This window comes from Salvia miltiorrhiza, chromosome 4 (genome assembly GCF_028751815.1).
Source record: "Salvia miltiorrhiza cultivar Shanhuang (shh) chromosome 4, IMPLAD_Smil_shh, whole genome shotgun sequence".
In the NCBI taxonomy this organism is placed as follows: domain Eukaryota; kingdom Viridiplantae; phylum Streptophyta; class Magnoliopsida; order Lamiales; family Lamiaceae; genus Salvia; species Salvia miltiorrhiza.
The window spans coordinates 6,790,292-6,810,750 of NC_080390.1; the positions used below are offsets into that span (position 1 = coordinate 6,790,292).

The window sequence follows — 20,459 nt, forward strand, 5'->3', positions numbered from 1 at the left end:
CGCTGTCAACATGTGAAGCTGAATATGTGGCTGCCACATCCAATGTTTGTCATGCAGTTTGGCTACGAAGTTTACTGGAAGAGCTTGGATGGCCACAAAAGGAGCCAACAACGATTTGCGTGGATAATAAGTCAGCAATCGCGCTCTCAAAGAATCCGGTGTTTCATAATCGAAGCAAGCATATTGACACCCGATTTCACTACATCAGAGAATGCATCGCAAAGAAGGAGGTCCAAGTGGAGTATGTGAAATCACAAGATCAAGTTGCCGATATTTTTACCAAGCCGCTCAAGTTCGAGGATTTTGTGAAGTTCAGAATTTTACTCGGGATGACAAATCAAGTTTAAGGGGGAGTGTTGGAATAATAAATTATTAAACTTGATTTGTAGAAGGAAAAATCTAGAAACAAGGAAAATAAAAGAAAACAAAAGAAAAACATAGAATATCCTAGAAGCTCCTAGCTAGCTAAAGTGCACGTGTGGAATTAGGAAATAAAATTAGAAGATCAATCTAGAAGAACTAATTAAAACCACAAGTTGAAGTCGGTGATCTAGTAATCACCGACATAATACTCCTATAAATATGTATTGTGCTCCATTAGTTGATGTGTGAAGAAAAGTGAGTAGTGAAGAAATAAAATATTTCCTTTCTTTTCCTAACACACACGTCCACATTTCCAAACACTATTACCTTTAATATAAAGTCATCCATCCAACCAATCTCTCCAAATTTCCTTTAGCCAATCAAATTAATTCTCCATTACATATTTCTTAAATTTCCAACATTAGGCATTCTATTGGAGCATTAACAATACTTCCTTCGTCCCGTAAATTATTGAAATTAAGTTGATGATATAGATTTTAATAAATATTAAATGAGCGTGTGTTATTAGTAAATTATTGAAATTAAGTTGGTGATATAGATTTTCATAAATATTAAGTGAGCGTGTGTTATTAATAAGAAGGGACCTATTTTTATGAGTGAAAGAAGTGGTTGGAAAGAAAAAAGTACAAATTTTTATACAGCGTAACAAAATAGCAACAAGTTAATCATGATTCAGTTAGTGCATATATATTAGTATCATGTAAACAGTTCCCCACCCATCACATGGTTTTTTCATAAAGCATAGTCCTAATTCAATTAGCTCATATATATTCATTTCTAGTGACTAGCAAAGAATACATGCATTCACATACATGTAAACGTCTCTAATAATAAAGTATTATAATAATACATATCATTTTATTTTATATATTTTTATAACAATATATTTTATGAGAAAAAAACAAAATGAGTTAAAGTTCATGTATCTTTTGACAATGTTCAAAGTTTGTGGGAAAAAATAAAATGAATCAAAATTCGTGTATTTTTTGACAATTTTCAAAGTTTGTGGGAAAAATTAAAATTGGCCCAAAATTTATGTATTTAAGCGCCAATAACCCAAGAAAATAAAAAATAGCAAAATGTATAACAAACGGCACCCCTCAATTTGTTAATTTTGTATTAATATTGATATTTCAAAAGCTACAATAAGTGTAATTAAAAAAATATAGTTAATTTATGTATGCCAAAATTTCGTAACTAAACTATTTTAATTCAATTTATATTTTTACATGTCGTTATAAAGATAGCTAGTATCCGTGAATAAATTTGTTTTTGTTACAAAGAAAAAGAGAATAGGAGTTTACGCATACGGATCTATACCCTCAAAAAAATAAAATCAGTCGTTATAGTTGTGTTCTCTTCGCCAAACCAAACTATACCAACATTTTCCGCAAGAAAGAGTTTGACAAATCAGTTTTTATTTCACCCAAAGCCACTTTAATTTTATGTCGCTATAGCTACACATTAAAGAGGTGGCCTCCTGTACACTCGAGTGTACCGTACATTCGAGTTGTACCCGACCCAGATCCTGATCCATTTTTTTTAAATGACACTAACACGAAATAACATTAACACTAACACGATCTTGGAATGCCACTAACACTATTTAATTTATAACTTTACAAATGACACTATTTCAAAAATAACACTAACACTATTTTGTTTTACAAATGACACTAACACTATATTAAAATGACACTAACACTACATGTAAATGACAATTACGCTACATTAAAATAACACTAACACTACGTGTAAATTACACTAACACTATATCGAAATAACACTAATATTTGACATTCGGGTAGTATAGTCCAGTTGGATTAGATTCGGGCCAGGATTCGGGTTGGGCGCCCAGGTGTACAAGAATTTTGTGTAAATTAAAATACTTCCTTCAAATTTTTTGAATCGTACACTGTACAGGTTCAATTTCAGATTAATCAAATGCTTATGAATTAATTGAGATGCATTGTTGCAGCGGGGCAAGAGTGCTATAATATTAATAATCAACTTTGAAAAAGTTAGTAATAACACGTACACAATTTGATTGTCTTAAAAAAAGAGTTAATCTTTTTTATGCAGGATTTGTTAGACCTAAAATATGACTGTTCATGTGTCTTATTAGAAGGTCCCTATAAAGAAAAATGAATATTCCTCCATTGAGCTTTATAGAGCTAATTAAGTTGGAGATGATTCCATAAAGATTCAATCATGCAAACTCTTTTCTAGTCAAAGGAAAATAAATGACTCAAAAGAAAGATAAAAGCGGTGCCTTGCAAATTCATAATTTATAAATTAAAAATGACCATTATTTGAATTTTGCTTTTCCTTTTGGGAAAACTTTAAAGAAGCCCCACTATTTGAGTATTTTAGTAGGCTTTCTCTATATACTATAGTTTGAGTTGTTAAATAGACATTGTGTTATAGACGATTACGCTAAATAAGATTGGAAGAAAAATGGTAATTGAAATTTTGAGTGCTGTATTACTTGACAGCATGCACATCACTCTTTTGGTGTGTGGATATTTTGCACCAAATTAAAATGGTGAGACGTTACCACAAAAATTCTCTAAAACTATTCACACCAAATGTCGCATCTATATATTCTCCAAAAAGTTCGATTAACACCAAATGTACATCATTATCAATATTCAAAATAAGGATATTTCTAAAAATATTTCACGACAAATTAAAATTTAATTGGTAAGAGAGTGAAATGGTGTTGAAACTGCACCAATTTGGTAGTTTGGTACATATATTAGTAATTAATAATGTCAAGTGATGATCAACGTATCAACTTATTCCTTCTTATGCACAACAAGAAAATACATTTTCAACGATCAGATTCTCATCAATACGCCCTAATTAAAAAGGAGATGGCTTTTCTCCACTAATTTTGTCGTTATTGGCTTTTTATGAAACACAACCCGTAATTATATATCTAGCGACTAGCGACTAGCGCTAGTACATGCATATATAATATTAATTATGTTTTGATTATAAATATTTATACACGAGGCCATGATCTAATTATTATTCCTTCCGTCTCATTAATAATACTCCCTCCGTCTACGAAATTAATGAGTACTCATATACTATTTTTTTAATCCGTTCACCAAATTAAATGAGTATTCATTTCTTTTTTTGGTAAGGGTCTGTTTGATATGGGTTTATAGGTAGGATAAATTAAATTAATACAGATTAGTGTGATGTTTGATATCATGTGCAGTTAATATGGTCAACTCCTACTTAATCCTACTTCTCCATGCTATTTTGTGGGATTAACCCATACTAATAATCCGCCCACCCCCCTCGGATAAATTTAATACTGAGAAGTTGGATAAAAATTCTGCTACCCTTCCTCACGCATATCGATGCAAATGCCCAAGTAATGGTGGACACACATGATATTTTTAAAATTATGTGAGGATAGTTTTGGTATTAGATAATATAATCCAACATAATCCTATGGATATCAAACATAATATAGGATTAAGTAGCCATGATATCAAACACCCATGAAATAATATAAATCTGCACTAATCCACACTAATTTCTCAAGATAATTTTAATCCTAATCAATCCTAAACTGCAAATCAAACGGCCCCTAAGTGTACCTCACGGCTCACGCAACTCACTCACAATAAAAGTGGGTCCCTGATTCCTATGTCATGCGTACACTTAATCAATGTCTTAAAATCTGTGCCACCCAAATGTGTACTCATCTCATGGACGGAGGGTAATACTTCGTTACTTTTAGACACAAAGATTAAAAAAAAAAGAATAGTTAATGTATAAAGTTAGTTGATTGAAGATATTTAAGGACTAACTATTTTAAGTGAGTTGGTGTATAAAGTGAATTGAAGTCATTCTCCAAAAAAAAATTAGTTGGTACCTTCATTAATAATATTTTAAACAGTTAATTTTTTTTATTAATAATAATGTGAACTCCCTCGTCTTATTAAAGATGATTCATTTTTTTTCACACGAAAATTAAGAAGAAGTTATAAATTGAATAAAAATAGTGTATTCACACTTTTTCAAGAATTAAATATTTTTTTATAAAAATAAATTATTTTTAGCGAAACAATTTAAAATAAAAAATAAATCATCTTTAATGATACAGAAGGAGTGACATTTCATTTAATTTGAATGAATCGAATGTGAAGATGATAGCATATATTTTGGCAGATATTCCTGATATTAATTATGAAGTCGCTTCCATTTTCCCCTACTCTATATAAGCAGGAATATACCTAGGTCAGCAAGCATGCTTTCCAATGAATCATATGCCAAGATACTCTATCCAAGCTAGGGATATATGTTACACTTCACCCATTTACATGCATATATATATATATATATGTGTGTGTGTGTGTGTGTGTATGGAGAGAGAGAGAGAGAGAGATCCATAACTACAAGTTGTTTGATCAATTTGGCAAGAGGAAGAAAAGATATATTGTGGTGCAAATGGGCTGCAAGGATCCCATGATGTAGTAAAATAAATGGGACTCGACAACGATATACAGCAATTTAGGGTTACATTACATTGTGGAAAATCACTGTGCATACATATGTATATGTGAAAATTGGAGATGATTAGACGTCCATTTAAGTATTTGGTGCTCCACTTTACCACTTTTTTTATGCGTATATAAACCTTTAATTTCCCCATTTAATTGATTCTGCTACTCCATCATCAACCGGGATTTGTTTTTCTTTATGTCAATTAATTAATTAACAAAGACTTAATTAGATTCTTTCTTTCTTTTTTCTATTTAATTATTATATATTCCAGTCTCGTATTTTTTATAATTAAAGCTCCATATTCTATATTTGTCGGCATATATACACTATCGAAACATGTGATCTATCTAATAGACAAATGAAAGAGATGTAACGAAAGGGGCATTTATCAACTATGCCTCATGAGCTTTTTTTTTAGTTTATGAAATTAACTGAACTCATATCATGTTGAACTCATATATTTTGATTTGAATCGTGCTTTCGGCCGTAACTGCATAAAATTTAATTTAGCAAAAATTTGTGTGTCATTTGGATGCACGGTATATTCCCCTTAATTAAATTCAATTTACATTCATCAGTTTTCAAATTAGAGTTGGTTCTAAAAAAAATCAAATTAGAGTTGATTGTATATATTAAACCCCAATATATTAGACTATATTAATATTTATCTAGAGTGTTCCTCAAAAAAAATATTTATCTAGAGTGGGGATGCACCGGGGTCTTAATTAAATATTTAATTTGCAGTGTCATGTCTCATCTTAAGCTCTTGATCATGACACTTATCCTCCCCAAATTATAACTTATTGCAGACAAATATTAAATAATATATATATATATATATATATATATATATATATTCCATGGTACACGGCCATATTAATTTGTTCTTATATAATTAATACTATTAATACTTAGGGGGGTGTATTCGTTGTGGATTTCCACAGACTTTAAAAAGTCCATGGAATTTAAATTCCATGGAATTCACATAGATTCCAGACGACTTTCAAAGAATTCGTGGTTGGATTTCACCCCGATTTTCACTGATTTTCGAAGAATTTAGGGGATAATTCTGGAATTGAAATCCATGATGCCAACGCCCGCTGAGTCCCAGCACCGCTGGAAACCCAGCGACCGCTGGGAATCCAGCGAGCGCTGGAAACCAAAAAGGCATCATGGAAACCCAGTGTTGAGCAATGCATTGCGCCGGGGCGGTCCCGGAGGAGTCGGGGAGAGGAGAGATGGTGCGGCGCTCACACTGCGCTGGGGACTGTGGGCCTGCGGCGGCGGCAACGGCGTGGCGAGAGACACGGAGCGCATAGAGAGAGAGAGGCAGAGAATTCAGACTCGCTCGAATCCAGCATATGCTGGAATCCAACATATGCTGGACTCTCTCAACTGTGGCTGAGTTCCAGCGTTCACTGGCTTTTTGGCCGCGGGCGCTGGAACTCAGCGCTCGCTTAAAATTTCATGGATTTCAATTCTCGTGGTTATTGGTCGGATTTCGTCGTGTGTATTTTTTGGATGAAATCCATGAAAGTCATTCCAGATTTTAAGTCAGTGGAATAACGAATACACCTAGATTTGTATGGATTTTAAAAAGTCTGAAACGAATACACCCAGATTTATATGGACTTTTAAAAGTCTTAAACGAATACACCCAGATTTCTGCAGACTTTTAAAAGTCTGAAACGAATACACCCAGACTTTTAAAATCCATAGAAATCTATTAAAATCCACAACGAATACACCCCCCTTAGTCTCGTCCCTAAAAATTATGGTCTAAATTAAAAAATGGCACGAATTTTAAGAAAAATGTGGTAATTATATTTTGAGCGGAGATTAATTCCACACTTTTTTGTAAATAGTGAGAGAAGGTTTGTGGATTTATTTTCAAATAAAAAAATATCACAATTTTCAGAGACGGATGGAGTATATATATAGGGGAGAAAATAAGTACACTTCTTAAGATATAAAATAAGAATCATTTTCAGCCCTTAAATAATCAAAATCTACAGTTGATTCATCATCCAGTTGGATGAATTCATGGTCCTGAGTTCGAATCCCGAAAATAACAAAAAATTATTTTTCGCAATTCGTACCTTTATACAGCGAATTCATACGTGTTCTACATAAAATTCATAATGAATTAATGAACTCAAACTTGGGGACACACTATACTTGGGGACAGAGGATCCCATGTAATGGGATATGGCGCTTACGCCATGCAATTATTTTCCTCGTTTGTTTCCTGACTCAGATGCCTTGTTCTGTTTCAGTACGTGTAATCCATCATCTTCTTTTTCTTTTTTTTATTTCTCGTCAGCTTCCAAAATCAAGCTAAATTAAAGATATTCTATTATTCCATCAAAAACATGGATAACACAAATTTGCTTTTTCAATATTCCATCAGATTCCACACACAACTGCACTACCTCTATAAATAGGTTGCCTGCTTAACTCTCCATCTCTTAAGAAGAAGTAACTCATCAACTCTTCTTGCTACCTACCTATCTCAAACCTCAATACAATTAGTTGAGAGAGAGTTCATCATCAAATACAAATTTTTTATAAAATGAAGAGTGGTGGGAGCTTCTTCAACAGCTGCAAACCCTATATTGCAATGATATGTCTGCAATTTGGATATGCAGGCATGAACATCATAACCAAGATCTCACTCAATGGAGGTATGAGCCACTACGTTCTTGTCGTTTATCGACACGCCATCGCCACCGCTGTCATCGCTCCCTTTGCTTTCTTCTTCGAAAGGTTCGTGCTGCATCCATCAATCAAGATCTTACTTTACCATACAAACTTTTCTATTTTCTAATTTCTAGATATATATTAATAACACATATGTTGTATAATTAATTGCAGGAAAGCACAGCCAAAGATAACATTCCCTGTGTTCATGCAAATTTTCATTCTCGGCCTTCTCGGGTAAATAATTAATTAATTAACTCCATCTCTCATTTCATTATATCTATATATACAATAATTAATTTTAATTTTATTGTTTTGATTAGGCCTGTGATTGACCAGAACTTTTACTACGCTGGTCTTAAGCTGACTTCGCCAACATTTTCATGTGCGATGAGCAACATGTTACCTGCCATGACATTTGTCATGGCCATAATATTCAGGTAAATTAATTAATTAATCACATTACGCATAATTAAGAGGGTGTTCGGCTGAGCATATAAACTTCTTAAAATAACTTATAAATTGTTTAGAAGGTTATAAATTCTTTCGGTAACAATAATTTTACAAAAATAAACAAAGATATTTTCTCTCTTTACCTCACAATTGACTCTCTAGCTTATAAGTTCAATTATCCAAACAATATGACAACTTATGAACTCAGCCAAACACATAGTTACATATACTAAATTTTGTGTAATTTTAATGGAAAAAAAAAGGATGGAGAAAGTGAACATAAAGAAGGTGATATACCAAGCGAAGGTGGTGGGAACGGTGATAACGGTGGCGGGGGCGATGCTGATGACCTTGTACAAAGGCCCGCTCGTGGAAATGGTGTGGACGGCACACCGGCACTCCGGCGTGAGCGGCGGCGGCAGTGGCGGCGGCAAGGACAGCAGCGACCGCGACTGGTTCATCGGTTGCATCCTCCTGATCATCGCGACCCTAGCGTGGGCGTCGCTCTTCATCCTGCAGAAAGCCGCCCTGAAAACCTACTCCAACCACCAGCTTTCTCTGACATCGCTCGTCTGCTTCATGGGCACGCTTCAAGCCATCGCCGTCACCTTCGTCATGGAGCACAACCCTTCGGTGTGGAGGATCGGCTGGGACATGAACCTCCTCGCCGCTGCATACGCGGTCGGTATCTCTAATTCATTTCCACATCAATCAAATCAAATCCATTTGCTGATTGAATGAAATGAGCAGGGAATTGTGACGTCTAGCATATCATACTACGTGCAAGGACTGGTGATGAAGACGAAAGGGCCGGTTTTCGCCACGGCGTTTAGCCCTCTCATGATGATCATAGTTGCCATTATGGGATCCTTTATTCTAGCAGAGAAGATCTATCTTGGAGGGTAAGTAAATTATCAGTTTAATTTTATTTTTTTTATTTACGCTTAGCACGGTTTGCAAAAGTAGATCAATTTTTTTCAGGCCGAAAAGTGTCCTACGCTTAGTGTTCTATTTTTGTAAGCTCGAAAATCTTTATCCTAATTTTCAAATAAGTCTAAGCTATTGTATTATTAAAACATTTCTAGCACCATTTGAGTTCATATTAAGTGCAAAATAGCTCGATGGTGCCCAAATATGACTCACATACATATGCTGAATTTTAAAATAGTGATTAATTATTGTGTGATGCATGCAGGGTGATTGGATCGGCTATAATCGTGGTGGGGCTATACTCGGTGTTGTGGGGGAAGTACAAGGAAGATCAAGAACAGAAACAGAAGATGATGATTCAAGATATTCCAGAAGTCGTCAAAGATAATAATAATAATAATAATAATAATCAATTAAATGGGATTAATGTGGCAGCAGGAAATGTTGATCAGGAGAAGGCAGCAGCAGTTGCCATTGATTTGCCCATTTTCACTCCACCAATCAAACCAACTCAACAAGTTTGACGAGAGCCACCAAATTAATTATAACTCCTCATTTATATAACTTTTTTCATTGTTCTACTTTGAGGAGTTTTAATTTTCTACTTTTTGGTTTCTTGTTGATTTCGAGAATCGATTTTGGTTGGATATATTATGGAAGCAAATATCTATGTAATTAAGTACTAGTACTACTTTTGAGTATGCAAGAGTTTGCTCATCTCTTTTTGCTATTTGAAATTTAGGTACTCTTTTTTCTTACTTGTTTTATCTTTGTTCGGAATTTTTCTTCAAGGTTTTGATGAGGCTCATCTCACTATACGTATTCTGAGTGTAATTATATTGATATGTTTTTCTTCAAGGTTTTGACGAGGCTCATTTCACTAGGACGATAATTATATTAGTTTGTTATCGATCAATAATTCATGGGTTAATATTTAACTTATATTAACAACTCATTATATGTCTTACTAATTGAACATTCCAATAGTGAAAAATGAATGAAGGGTACAATTAATATAAAATTACTAGTTTAAAGTTCAAAAAAATATTTTCAATAATTCAGAATATAATATATAATACGAAAATAATTGGGGTTAAAGTGATAGATACCCTTATTATAATCTTATTGCTCATAAGATATCTGATATAAAGGAGATATATATTCTAATTCGCACTTATATATAGATACGACGACTTTGATGTGGAATTTTGGATCGATAAAGACAAGATATAGGGTGATCGATTACGCATGCATGCTTTAACATGTGATGATAAATTAAACAGAATTCTTTCTTCCCCATTCTTGGAGAAAGTGGAAGCAATTAAGTTCTTGCTATATTCATGATAACTACATAGTTGGAGACAAATCACACATGAGAATCTTTTATGTATGAATAAGCAGTTGGAATAGAAGATATTGTTGCTGTAGAATATGCCAAGTACATATATATATAGCAAGTGTGTATTAGTTAATATTTCATTGTCAAATCTCTAAAATAGGATTCTTATTCTTAGGTTCCTAGAATTTTATGAGGAATTTTATATATATATGTATTACCTATTTGTGCAGTGGAATCAATTTCAAGTGGAACGAGAATTTTCAGAGGTAATGTATCAACTATCAACAGATCGAAAGATCGTGTCTCAATATTTTTTGTTTCTTTTTAAACTTATGAAATTCGACTACGTATTTAATATGCATATCAAATTAAAATCACGATAAAAATTTTAATTTAATATATTTTATATAAATATTTTATTTATAAAAGTTATGTTTAACTAAAATTAATATGTATATATATATATATATATACATATATATTTTCTCTCTCATTTTTTTGAATAAATTTTTTTTACCTTATTTTTTTTCTTTTCATAATATTAATTTTTATTATTATAAATTATTTTTTATATTTTAATATCACATTTAAATATATTCAATTAAATTAATTTTTATTATATTTATAAATATGATAATTAAATTTATATCAATTTTATATAAATATAAAAATATAAAAACGTTTCACTTGACTTTGCGACGAGGTTGCAAAAATTGTAAATTTGTTCAATTCAGATTCTATAAGATTTTTTGGTATTTCACATGTCCATAAATATTCAATTCAGGTTTTAAAAAGTCCTTAAAAATGTGTTGGTATTCAATTATGACTTTTAAATATCCATCTAAATCTAATTGTATTGAAATTTCCAAGGACTCTAATATGTCATGGATTTTGGAGAATTTTATTGTCCTAGTATAAATATAAAATCTCTACATAAATCTCACCTCCCCATAAGAGATTTACATAAATCTCACCTCCCCATAAGAGATTTTCAAGTATTTCGGATGGGATTAATCTGGGTTTGGGTGTATTGTGCCTTTATCACTTTGTTTCCATGAAAGAGTTTCTTGGTGGACTTTGGTTTGGGAGCTCTCATCCATGCCATTAGTTCTCTTTCGTTACGTTTGGCAAAGGGAAATATGAGTTTAAAGTTAATTAGGCTTGAATTCTTAAGGTAAATTTGTGGAGCCAACCTCATCCAACTCATAACTTGATTCTCGCTGCTCTTTCAACTCTACACAATTGCTTTCTTCAATTTGACGTCTTCACTAATTGGCATGTTATTCAGACAAAGAATTATTATAACAATCTATAAACTTATAAAGTCTATAAAAATAGAGATAAATCAATTTACTAAAATCTCCTCAACTCTAATTAGAATTAATCGATCTATAAAATTTGATAATTCATAAATTATGAAAAATCAATAAAAATCTTTAAATTCTGAATTGAATAGACCCTTACCCTCACACTTTTAAACACAAATTCGATGCGAGAGTAGGCCCTATATAAATATTGCAGATACTTGAATTTTTTTATTTCTTTTTTAGAGAAAGATATTTTAATTGTTCGGATATTTTAACTATCAAGGGCCGGTAAAGCCATAGGATTTTGGAACTTGGAATTCAAAATGGGTTCAAGGCTAAGGCCCAAAACTATCATAATATAATTGGATTAATGTTAGATCAAGGTATCTTATCTTTTTTACTTCCGCCTTAGTTTACCCCGACTTGAACTTTAGTTATTATAGATTAATATTATTTCATGGGTTGTTCATGTGATTGGGATTTGGTTAGTTTGTTTTGAGAGTGTGTTCTCTTTGATTGTAAATTTATCATGAGAAAAAAAACGATAAACAAAATTTCACCATTTAAATCATTTTTTTATTTTCTCACATTTCCTACTTGAGCATTACTCATTCCTCATTTACACTATAAATGAGGGATAATATTCTTTTTTTTTCTCATGATAAATTTACAACCAAAGAAAACGCACCCTCAATGTATATCTATTATATAATAGGATTAAGCCTTAACCTATGTGGCATATCTAAAATCTCACCATTTCAAAATTTACCATATATAATCTTCATCATTTATTAATTAATTAACTATTACATTCTATATAAAGATTCATTAATCATAATAAATATAATTAATAATATATATATATATATATATATATAATAATATTAACATTACATATAATCTAAATTAATAAAATTTATTATTTATTTTTTCTATATAAAAATTAGATTTACATGTCTGATAAGAAAAAAATTATAATCTATATACGATAAATTATTTTAATTGAATGTTAGTGATTAGATGTATATTTGTTATTAATTTTATATTACTCAATAGCGTACATATTATATGTATATGTTGCAATATATTATATTGTATGTATATATATATAATATTTATATTCTTAATTTTCAATAAAATTAAGTTTGAATTGAGACATGCACGTATATGTAAATTATAAACGGGTCCTGTCATTGATTTACATGTTTGCATAATAAGACACAAATTCTATAAACTGATTACTTTAAAACAAAATCTTATTTTATGTCTATCAAAATAATTAACATTTTATTTTTATTTTTTATAAAATAAATCCATACATTTTATTTATATAGGGAAGAAAAATATATTTTTCATTTCTACAAACTTTATTTGTTTCTGTTCGTCCATTACTACAATAATAATAATAATAATAATAATAATAATAATAATAATAATAATAATAATAATAATAATAATAATAATAATAATAATAATATCTATTCTATAATACGATTAGGCCTTAGTCTACGTGGCAGGCCTCAAATTATTTCTTTTCAATCTCAATCTCCAACGTGGCATTTGAGAATCCAATCTATATATTCTCATTCTCACTTTTAAAACAAAAGTCACACCTCCCTCTTCCTCACCCCATCGCCACCGTCCCTGAATCCGGTCGGCGTCGTCTCTCCCTTCACTGTCTCTCTCTTCTCTCAATCATTTTCTCTCTCTAAAGTCGATTGCACACTCAAATCAAGCCCTAATTCCCCCCCTTAAACTGCCCGCCTCTCTCTCCCTCTAAATTCAGGCGTCGCCGCCGTCCTAAGGGCGGCGTTGCTCCGCCTCATCTCTGACTCCCTCTTCCATTCCTTAATTAGTTCGATTTTGTTTCCACTTCTTAAACCCATGAGAATTCTCCATTTGAAGCAATTAATACGAGAGCCCTAAGATTTCTTTTTCCTATAACCCGTTGTCGTTCCTTCTTCTAGACACCGGCGAAATAGTCGGCGCTGAGCTTGCGGTTCGTCCGCCGTCCAGTCACCGCTGAGCCCTGGAGTTCGTCCACCGTGCCGTCGATCCCCACCCCACCGACGACTTCTCTGTTTTGATACCTCCATTTCCTGATTAGCCGTGATTCTTCCTACACACCTATGGTAAGTATTAAATTAGTTTCCTAATTTAATAACACGTTTCACTATTTTAAATATAGAATGATTATTATTTAAAAAGAATAAATTTTGGAAAGAATTTTGGCATCTGCTATCAAGCGTGTTGTGATTGTTGCATGGAAGCAATATGATTTATCAACTCTGATGAGGGGTAAAATATGCAAGGTCCTAAGATCAGGACACGTGGCTTTGCTTGGAATACCAAAGATGAGCAGCAGGGAGCAAAGAAGCTGTGAGAAATAGGCAGAGGAAAAAGTCCAAAACAGAGTTGGCAGAGCAAAGCTTCCAGAACAGAGCTGCCAGAGCAGAGTTTGCCAGAGCAGAGCTTCCAGAGCCAGAGCTAACCGGAGCAGAGCTTCTAGAGCAGAGGGCCAGAGTCAAGTTGCCAGAGCAGAGATGCCAGAGCCAGAGCTAACCAGAGCAGAGCCTCCAGAGCAGAGCTGCCAGAGCCAGAGCTAACCAGAGCAGAGCTGCTAGAGCAGAGGGCCAGAGCCAAGTTGCCAGAGCAGAGCTGCCAGAGCTAAGTCATTAAAGTCAGAGCCAGAGCCAAGTCGCCAGATCCAGAGTCAGAGCTAAGTCGTTAGAGTCAGAGCCAGAGCCAAATCATCAGATCCAGAGTCAGAGCTAAGCTATTGGAGCCAGAGCATGGAGCCACACGCCAGAGACAATTCGCCAGAAGGCGGAGCTACTTAGCAGAGCGGAGCCAAAGAGTAGAAGTCTGCCCCAAGGAAGGAAATACAGAGCTACTAGACAGAGAAGGATGATGAGGACATAATCCAGCTCTGTAATTAGGGGACAATGACCTGACAAGTTATAATCTAATAATAACCTTAATTAGTTTAATGACGAGCATGCAGAATAGATGACCAAACGAATTTACTACTTTACCCCGACTGTAATGCCTATAAATACCTACGATGATGAAATAAAGCACACGCTCTCTCTTTTACTGCTTTAAGAACTCTTCTCTTTCCTTTCTCTCTAGAGTTTGAACTAATAAAATTACATACATAAATAAAATATCTAAATTGTTAGAGTTATGTTTGTTAGATAGTTGACACTTGGAGTCATGGTTGAATATAATTTCATATTTGATGATGCTCTCTCAAACTCTAGATGAGATGATGCTCAAAACTTCAGACGAGATGATGCTCTTTCAAGTTTTAGACGAGATGATTCTCTTTCAAGTTTCAGACAAGATGATGCTCAGAAGTTAGAGGTGATCTGTCAAATCTGCGACGAGATGATGCCCACAACTTGGTTGGTCTTAAAACTCCAAATGATACGATGTTCGATAAATCAATTATGGTCTTTTAAATATGAGGCGAGATTATTTTCATAATTAGTTATGCTTTTAGAAGTTCGGAATTATATGATACTCTCAATTCAATTATGATTTTTCAAACTCCATATAAAATTATGGTCAAAAGGCAAAATAAAAAAAATTGAACAAAATTAATAAATCTTGTAACAACAAAGTCCCTCAAAAAAAAAAAAAAAATCTTGTAACAACAAATGCAACGAATCAATCCTCCATCATACCTATGTCAAATTTATATGTATTTCTACTCTTTTTTTTTCTTACGCGTCAACTTTCTATAAAATTTCATATGAAAACTAATGGGTATTTTTATGATCTCAACAAAATTAATAATTTAATTACTAAAAGTTGTTGAGATTAATATAATTTAAAATGTATTACTAATTTAATTTAATTTAATTAATTATATAAATAATTTACATAAAAAATTATTTTATATAATTATCATAAGAATAACATAAAATATATAAATTACAAGAAAATATGTACCCGTCGAATTTCGACGGGTAATACACTAGTTCTTGATTAATATATCAATCAAACCCTTCCAATCTAATGTGGTACATTGTCCATGCACTTTCGGACTCAATATCAAAACACCCTTCTAACTCATTCTTTTTCTCCAAGTACCTACTCTTAAATATACTTTAAGTAAATGGACATAAATGCATAATTTCCAAATGTATCTTTCAACATTTACCAGAGAAAAAACAATTTGTTTTAAGGATACAAGATAAACACATTATTTAATGCCATAATATATTCTTTTTAATACCTTTCAATGTATACCCGCCAAGCAAGCCATAAAGCACGTAACAGCATCCACAACTGTGATCCCCCCAAGTGTGCGTGTGTTGGCCTAATAATAAGTGATTAATGGTTAAAATCTGAGATTCTAGATTCGAGTACACTGTCGTGTGATTTTTAAATTTTTTTTATATACTTGTGTAATTTATTTTAAAAAAGAAAAAAAAAATCGTGATTCCCTCAAGAGGCTCTTAAATGGTCTCCACCATTTCTGAGCCACTTCTCCACAATGAGGCTCTTTATGCCTAGGTTCTAAAATTTTCTTTTCTATTCTATCTTAATGTTCTTTTCAATTAATTTAAACATTAAATTTAACAATATAAATTTCATTGAAATTCAATAATTAAAAAAATATTACAGTAGTTTTCATTTCTATTTTATCCTTATTTTAAATGCATTTGTATATTAAAATAAACATTAAATTTTAACAATAAATAGTAATTAAAAAATAAAATGAAAAATAGAATTTAAAACTATTTGAAATCTATAATATGTGGTGCAGTATAAAAAGAGAAGCTACATTAAGTTGATTTTGTATTGAATCTCATATTGAAAAGTGTATGCTTCTCTACAATGTGTAGTGCACTATAAAAGTAGAAACTATATTAAGTTGATTTTATATTGAATCTCACATTAAAAAATGTAAGTTTTTCTACAATGTGTGGTACTAGTAAACTATAAATAATAAAATTACATTTAATTAAAATTAAAATTAAAATCTTAAATTTTAAACGATATTTATAAAAAAAATCGATTAAAAAATAGTAAACTTTAATATTTATTTTTTTGTGCGTGCGCACCACACACTTTCACTCTCCTACCTTCGCACCGAGTGCACATTTCCGCGCGCCTAGGGAGGTCGGCAACGGGAGGGTTAAAGATGTTCTTGTTGGAAATATGGTTTTAAGCCATATCTGAAAATTATTATTTAATTAAATATTTATTATTTAATTAAAATAATTATTGGATGTTAATCTACATCTCGAGTAGATCAACGTGATATACTTGAAGTCTCAAAACCGATTTCCGATGAGTGAGATATTGTATGTCAAAGTTTGGATGTTGAAGAGGGAAAATAACATTTGTTATGCTATCCCACATTGGAAAACATAGAGATGTTTTTCATGTATAAGAATAGCAAAGCACATGGAGTTGATAAATTGACTTGTGGGCTTGCTAGTGGGCTTGATCTAAGTACTAGCCTCGCGCGCCGACGATCGATCGGACGACGACGCCGCCGTCGTCGCCGCCGGACGGGCGGGTCGGGTACGGGCCGCGGCCAAGGACTTGGATCTTGGCAATTGGTGCTTTGGGGTGGTGTTTGGGGCCCAAACTATTTTTTGGACCAACTCCATTGGGCTTTTATTTTAGCCCAACATGATTTATTATTTTGGCCCAACTGATTGTTTTACCCAAGCCCAGCCCACAGCAACAGTTGACAGCAGCAGCAGAAGAGGCAGTAGCAGAAACACGCCAGCTACGACTTCTGCATGGCAACTTCAATTTTGCAGCTAAGTTTCTTCAATGACTGCGCCCACCGGCCATCATCTTCAACATTTACGGCTTCCAGCCGTCGGAGTAGAATTCAAGGTCTTGAATTCATACTTACCACATGCCTATAAATAGGCCTCTGGAGAGCTTGCAGTAACATACAAAAAGAAATACTGCATTCTGCCATTTCTACACACACACTCTCTGCACAACACTTGTGCTCAGTTCTTGATCCTATTCAGTTCGTCGGAGCTCGCCGGATTGTGGTGCTACATCCGACGAGACGAAGTCGTTTTACCTTTGGGGAAGATACGCCTAAACCGAAGAGCACTACCGGGGCAATAATCTTCTTGCGGGAAGAGATTTATCTCGACTCGACTTAGTCTATACGTATAATTTATTTATACAGTATATTTCACTTGTACAAAATTATTTGAGTTGTAATTTCTCAAATTATTTTCTTTGTAATATTTTCAATTATTTTGAGTTGTAATATCTCAAAATATTTATTTTGTAATATCTCGATCGTGTACCCGGTTCTAACAATCGCAAGAAGATTAATTCTCTGCCGTTGATACACGTTCGAGAAATGGCTCACACCGACGTCAATATGGACGGCGCCACCACCTCTGCAACCATCGGTTCAACCACGTCGTCAATGTTTTCCTCGTTTGCATCAATGGGCGCTTCAACGTCAACCATGGCCCCATTGCAAACATCCAGAACTATTGGTCTTGCCGAGAAACCATCAACGTTCTCGGGCAAGAATTTTAAATATTGGCAAGAAAAGATGCTATTCTACCTCACAACCGTGGGGTTTGCCGGATTCTTGATGGAGAATAAACCTCCAACCCCGAGTGAAGGGGAGACGAGCCAAGAAATTCGTGCCGGATATTTGAACTGGTGCCGCGGCGACTACTTGTGCCGTAACACCGTTCTCATGTCTCTGGACGAACGGCTCTACCGTGTTTTCAAGGTTCATGAAACCGCGAAACAATTGTGGGAGGCCCTTGATTTGAAATATCAAGTGGACAAGGCAAATACTACCAAGTATATTGTCGCCAAATGGTTGGAATACAAAATGGTCGACTCCCGGCCATTGATGGACCAAGTGGAAGAATTCCAAAATCTTTCACATGAGGTTCAAGCCGAAGGGATGCCCTTGGCGGATGCATTGCTCGTTGCAATCATCATAGAGAAATTACCTCCTAGTTGGAGGAAATTTCAAAACCTTTTGAAGCATGAGCGCTCGGAGATGTCCGTGCCGATATTAATATCCAAGCTTCAAATGGAGGATCACGTGAGAAGTCGTGATCAAAAGGGAAAAGCTCCGATGGAGGTAAAGGCCAATCTCACCGAGAAAGGCGGTCCCTCCAACAAACGTGGTCGCCCTAACCCTAATAATAAGGGTAAAGGGAAGCAAAGCGGTAGTCAACCATCAAAGTTTGATGGTGTATGTTATAATTGTGACAAAAAAGGTCACATGGCTAAGGATTGCCGCAAGCCAAAGCGGAAGAAAGCAAATGGCAACGTAAACAACGTCGAGAAGGACTTCGACGATTGGAACCACGATGACTTTGCTGCCATGATCTCCGAGGTGAATCATGTGGACAACCCGAACGCTTGGTTCGTGGATACCGGCGCTACCGTCCATATATGCATAAATCGTGAGTTGTTCCACAACTACAAGGAAGTGGAAAATAAAACGATAATGGAGGCTAGCGAGCGGACATCCCAAGTCCTTGGCATGGGAGATGTGATTCTTCAACTCACGTCGGGCGTGGAGATCACATTAAAAGACGTATTACACGTTCCAACTGTCCGAAAGAATTTAATTTCGGGCTTTAGGCTTACGAATAAGGATTTTGAATTGTTTTTCAAATCTGACTATGTTGTAATACGCAAGTGGGGAAAGTTCCTAGGGAAAGGCTATGCCTCCGAAGGACTTTTCAAACTTGGAGTAAGAGCTTGTAAGCCTGCCAAGGCTAAAATCAATAAAGATGCATCAACCTCTTCTGCTTACTTGATTGAGTGTTCTGATTTATGGCATTGTAGACTTGGACATGTTAATCTAAATGCTATAAAGAGATTAGTAAAAATGAATTTACTAAAAGTTGATGAATACAACTCACAAGAAAAATGTGAAGTTTGTGTTGAAGCCAAAATGGCTAAGTTACCGTTTAAATCGGTAGTAAGGAGCACTCAACCTTTGGAACTTATTCACACCGATGTTTGTGATTTAAAGTTCGTGCAAACTAGAGGTGGCAAGAAGTACTTTATCACCTTTATAGACGATTGCACAAAGTATTGTTACCTTTACTTACTGAAAAGTAAAGATGAGGCTATTGAAGCTTTTATAAACTTCAAAAAAGAAGCCGAGAATCAACTTGGATGTCGAATTAAGATGGTTCGAAGTGATAGAGGTGGAGAATATGTAGCTCCGTTTGCTGAATTATGCAACGAAAGTGGTATAATCCATCAAACGACGGCTCCTTATTCACCACAATCTAACGGCGTTGCTGAACGCAAGAATCGAACTCTTAAGGAGATGATGAATGCCTTGTTGATTAGTTCGGGATTACCCCAGAACATGTGGGGGGAAGCTGTCTTAACGGCCAACTATATCTTGAACAAGATTCCACTCAAAGGGAAAGATGTAACTCCCTATGAGCTATGGAAAGGAAGGAAACCTTCGTATAAATACCTCAAAGTGTGGGGGTGTTTAGCCAAGGTAGAAGTGCCTTTACCAAAGCAAGTTACAATAGGACCTAAAACGGTGGATTGTATCTTCATTGGTTATGCACATAATAGCAGTGCCTATCGTTTTATAGTGCACAGATCGGAGATACCTGATATACATGTTGGAACAATGATAGAATCAAGGAATGCTATATTCTTTGAAAATATCTATCCTAACAAGGATAAAGGTACATCGAACTCTAATGATGGAGTTGATGGTGATGCTACAGGTTTTAAACCTATGGAAGTTGCTAGTAATTCTACTCAAGTAGATGATGCCACGGGTTCTAATCATGTACCACCTAATAGGAAAA

General features: G+C 34.1%; 1 protein-coding gene across 1 annotated transcript; it reads left to right on the forward strand.

Moving 5' to 3' along the window:
* The first annotated feature begins 7,362 nt into the window (after positions 1-7,362).
* On the forward strand, positions 7,363-9,731 carry LOC131022490 (WAT1-related protein At5g07050-like). The gene is made up of 6 exons (XM_057951998.1): positions 7,363-7,677; positions 7,786-7,848; positions 7,935-8,051; positions 8,328-8,745; positions 8,815-8,966; positions 9,260-9,731. Exons 1-6 carry the CDS (start codon positions 7,484-7,486, stop codon positions 9,516-9,518), a joined length of 1,203 nt encoding a protein of 400 aa, XP_057807981.1. The 5' UTR covers positions 7,363-7,483; the 3' UTR covers positions 9,519-9,731.
* Positions 9,732-20,459: the final 10,728 nt, after the last annotated feature.

Coding starts and splice junctions, on each gene's coding strand:
- LOC131022490 (XM_057951998.1), top strand. CDS start 7,484: ATGAAGAGTGGTGGGAGCTTCTTCAACAGCTGCAAACCCTATATTGCA. Junction 7,678..7,785: donor TTTGCTTTCTTCTTCGAAAG/GTTCGTGCTGCA, acceptor AATTAATTGCAG/GAAAGCACAGCCAAAGATAA. Junction 8,052..8,327: donor GTCATGGCCATAATATTCAG/GTAAATTAATTA, acceptor GGAAAAAAAAAG/GATGGAGAAAGTGAACATAA.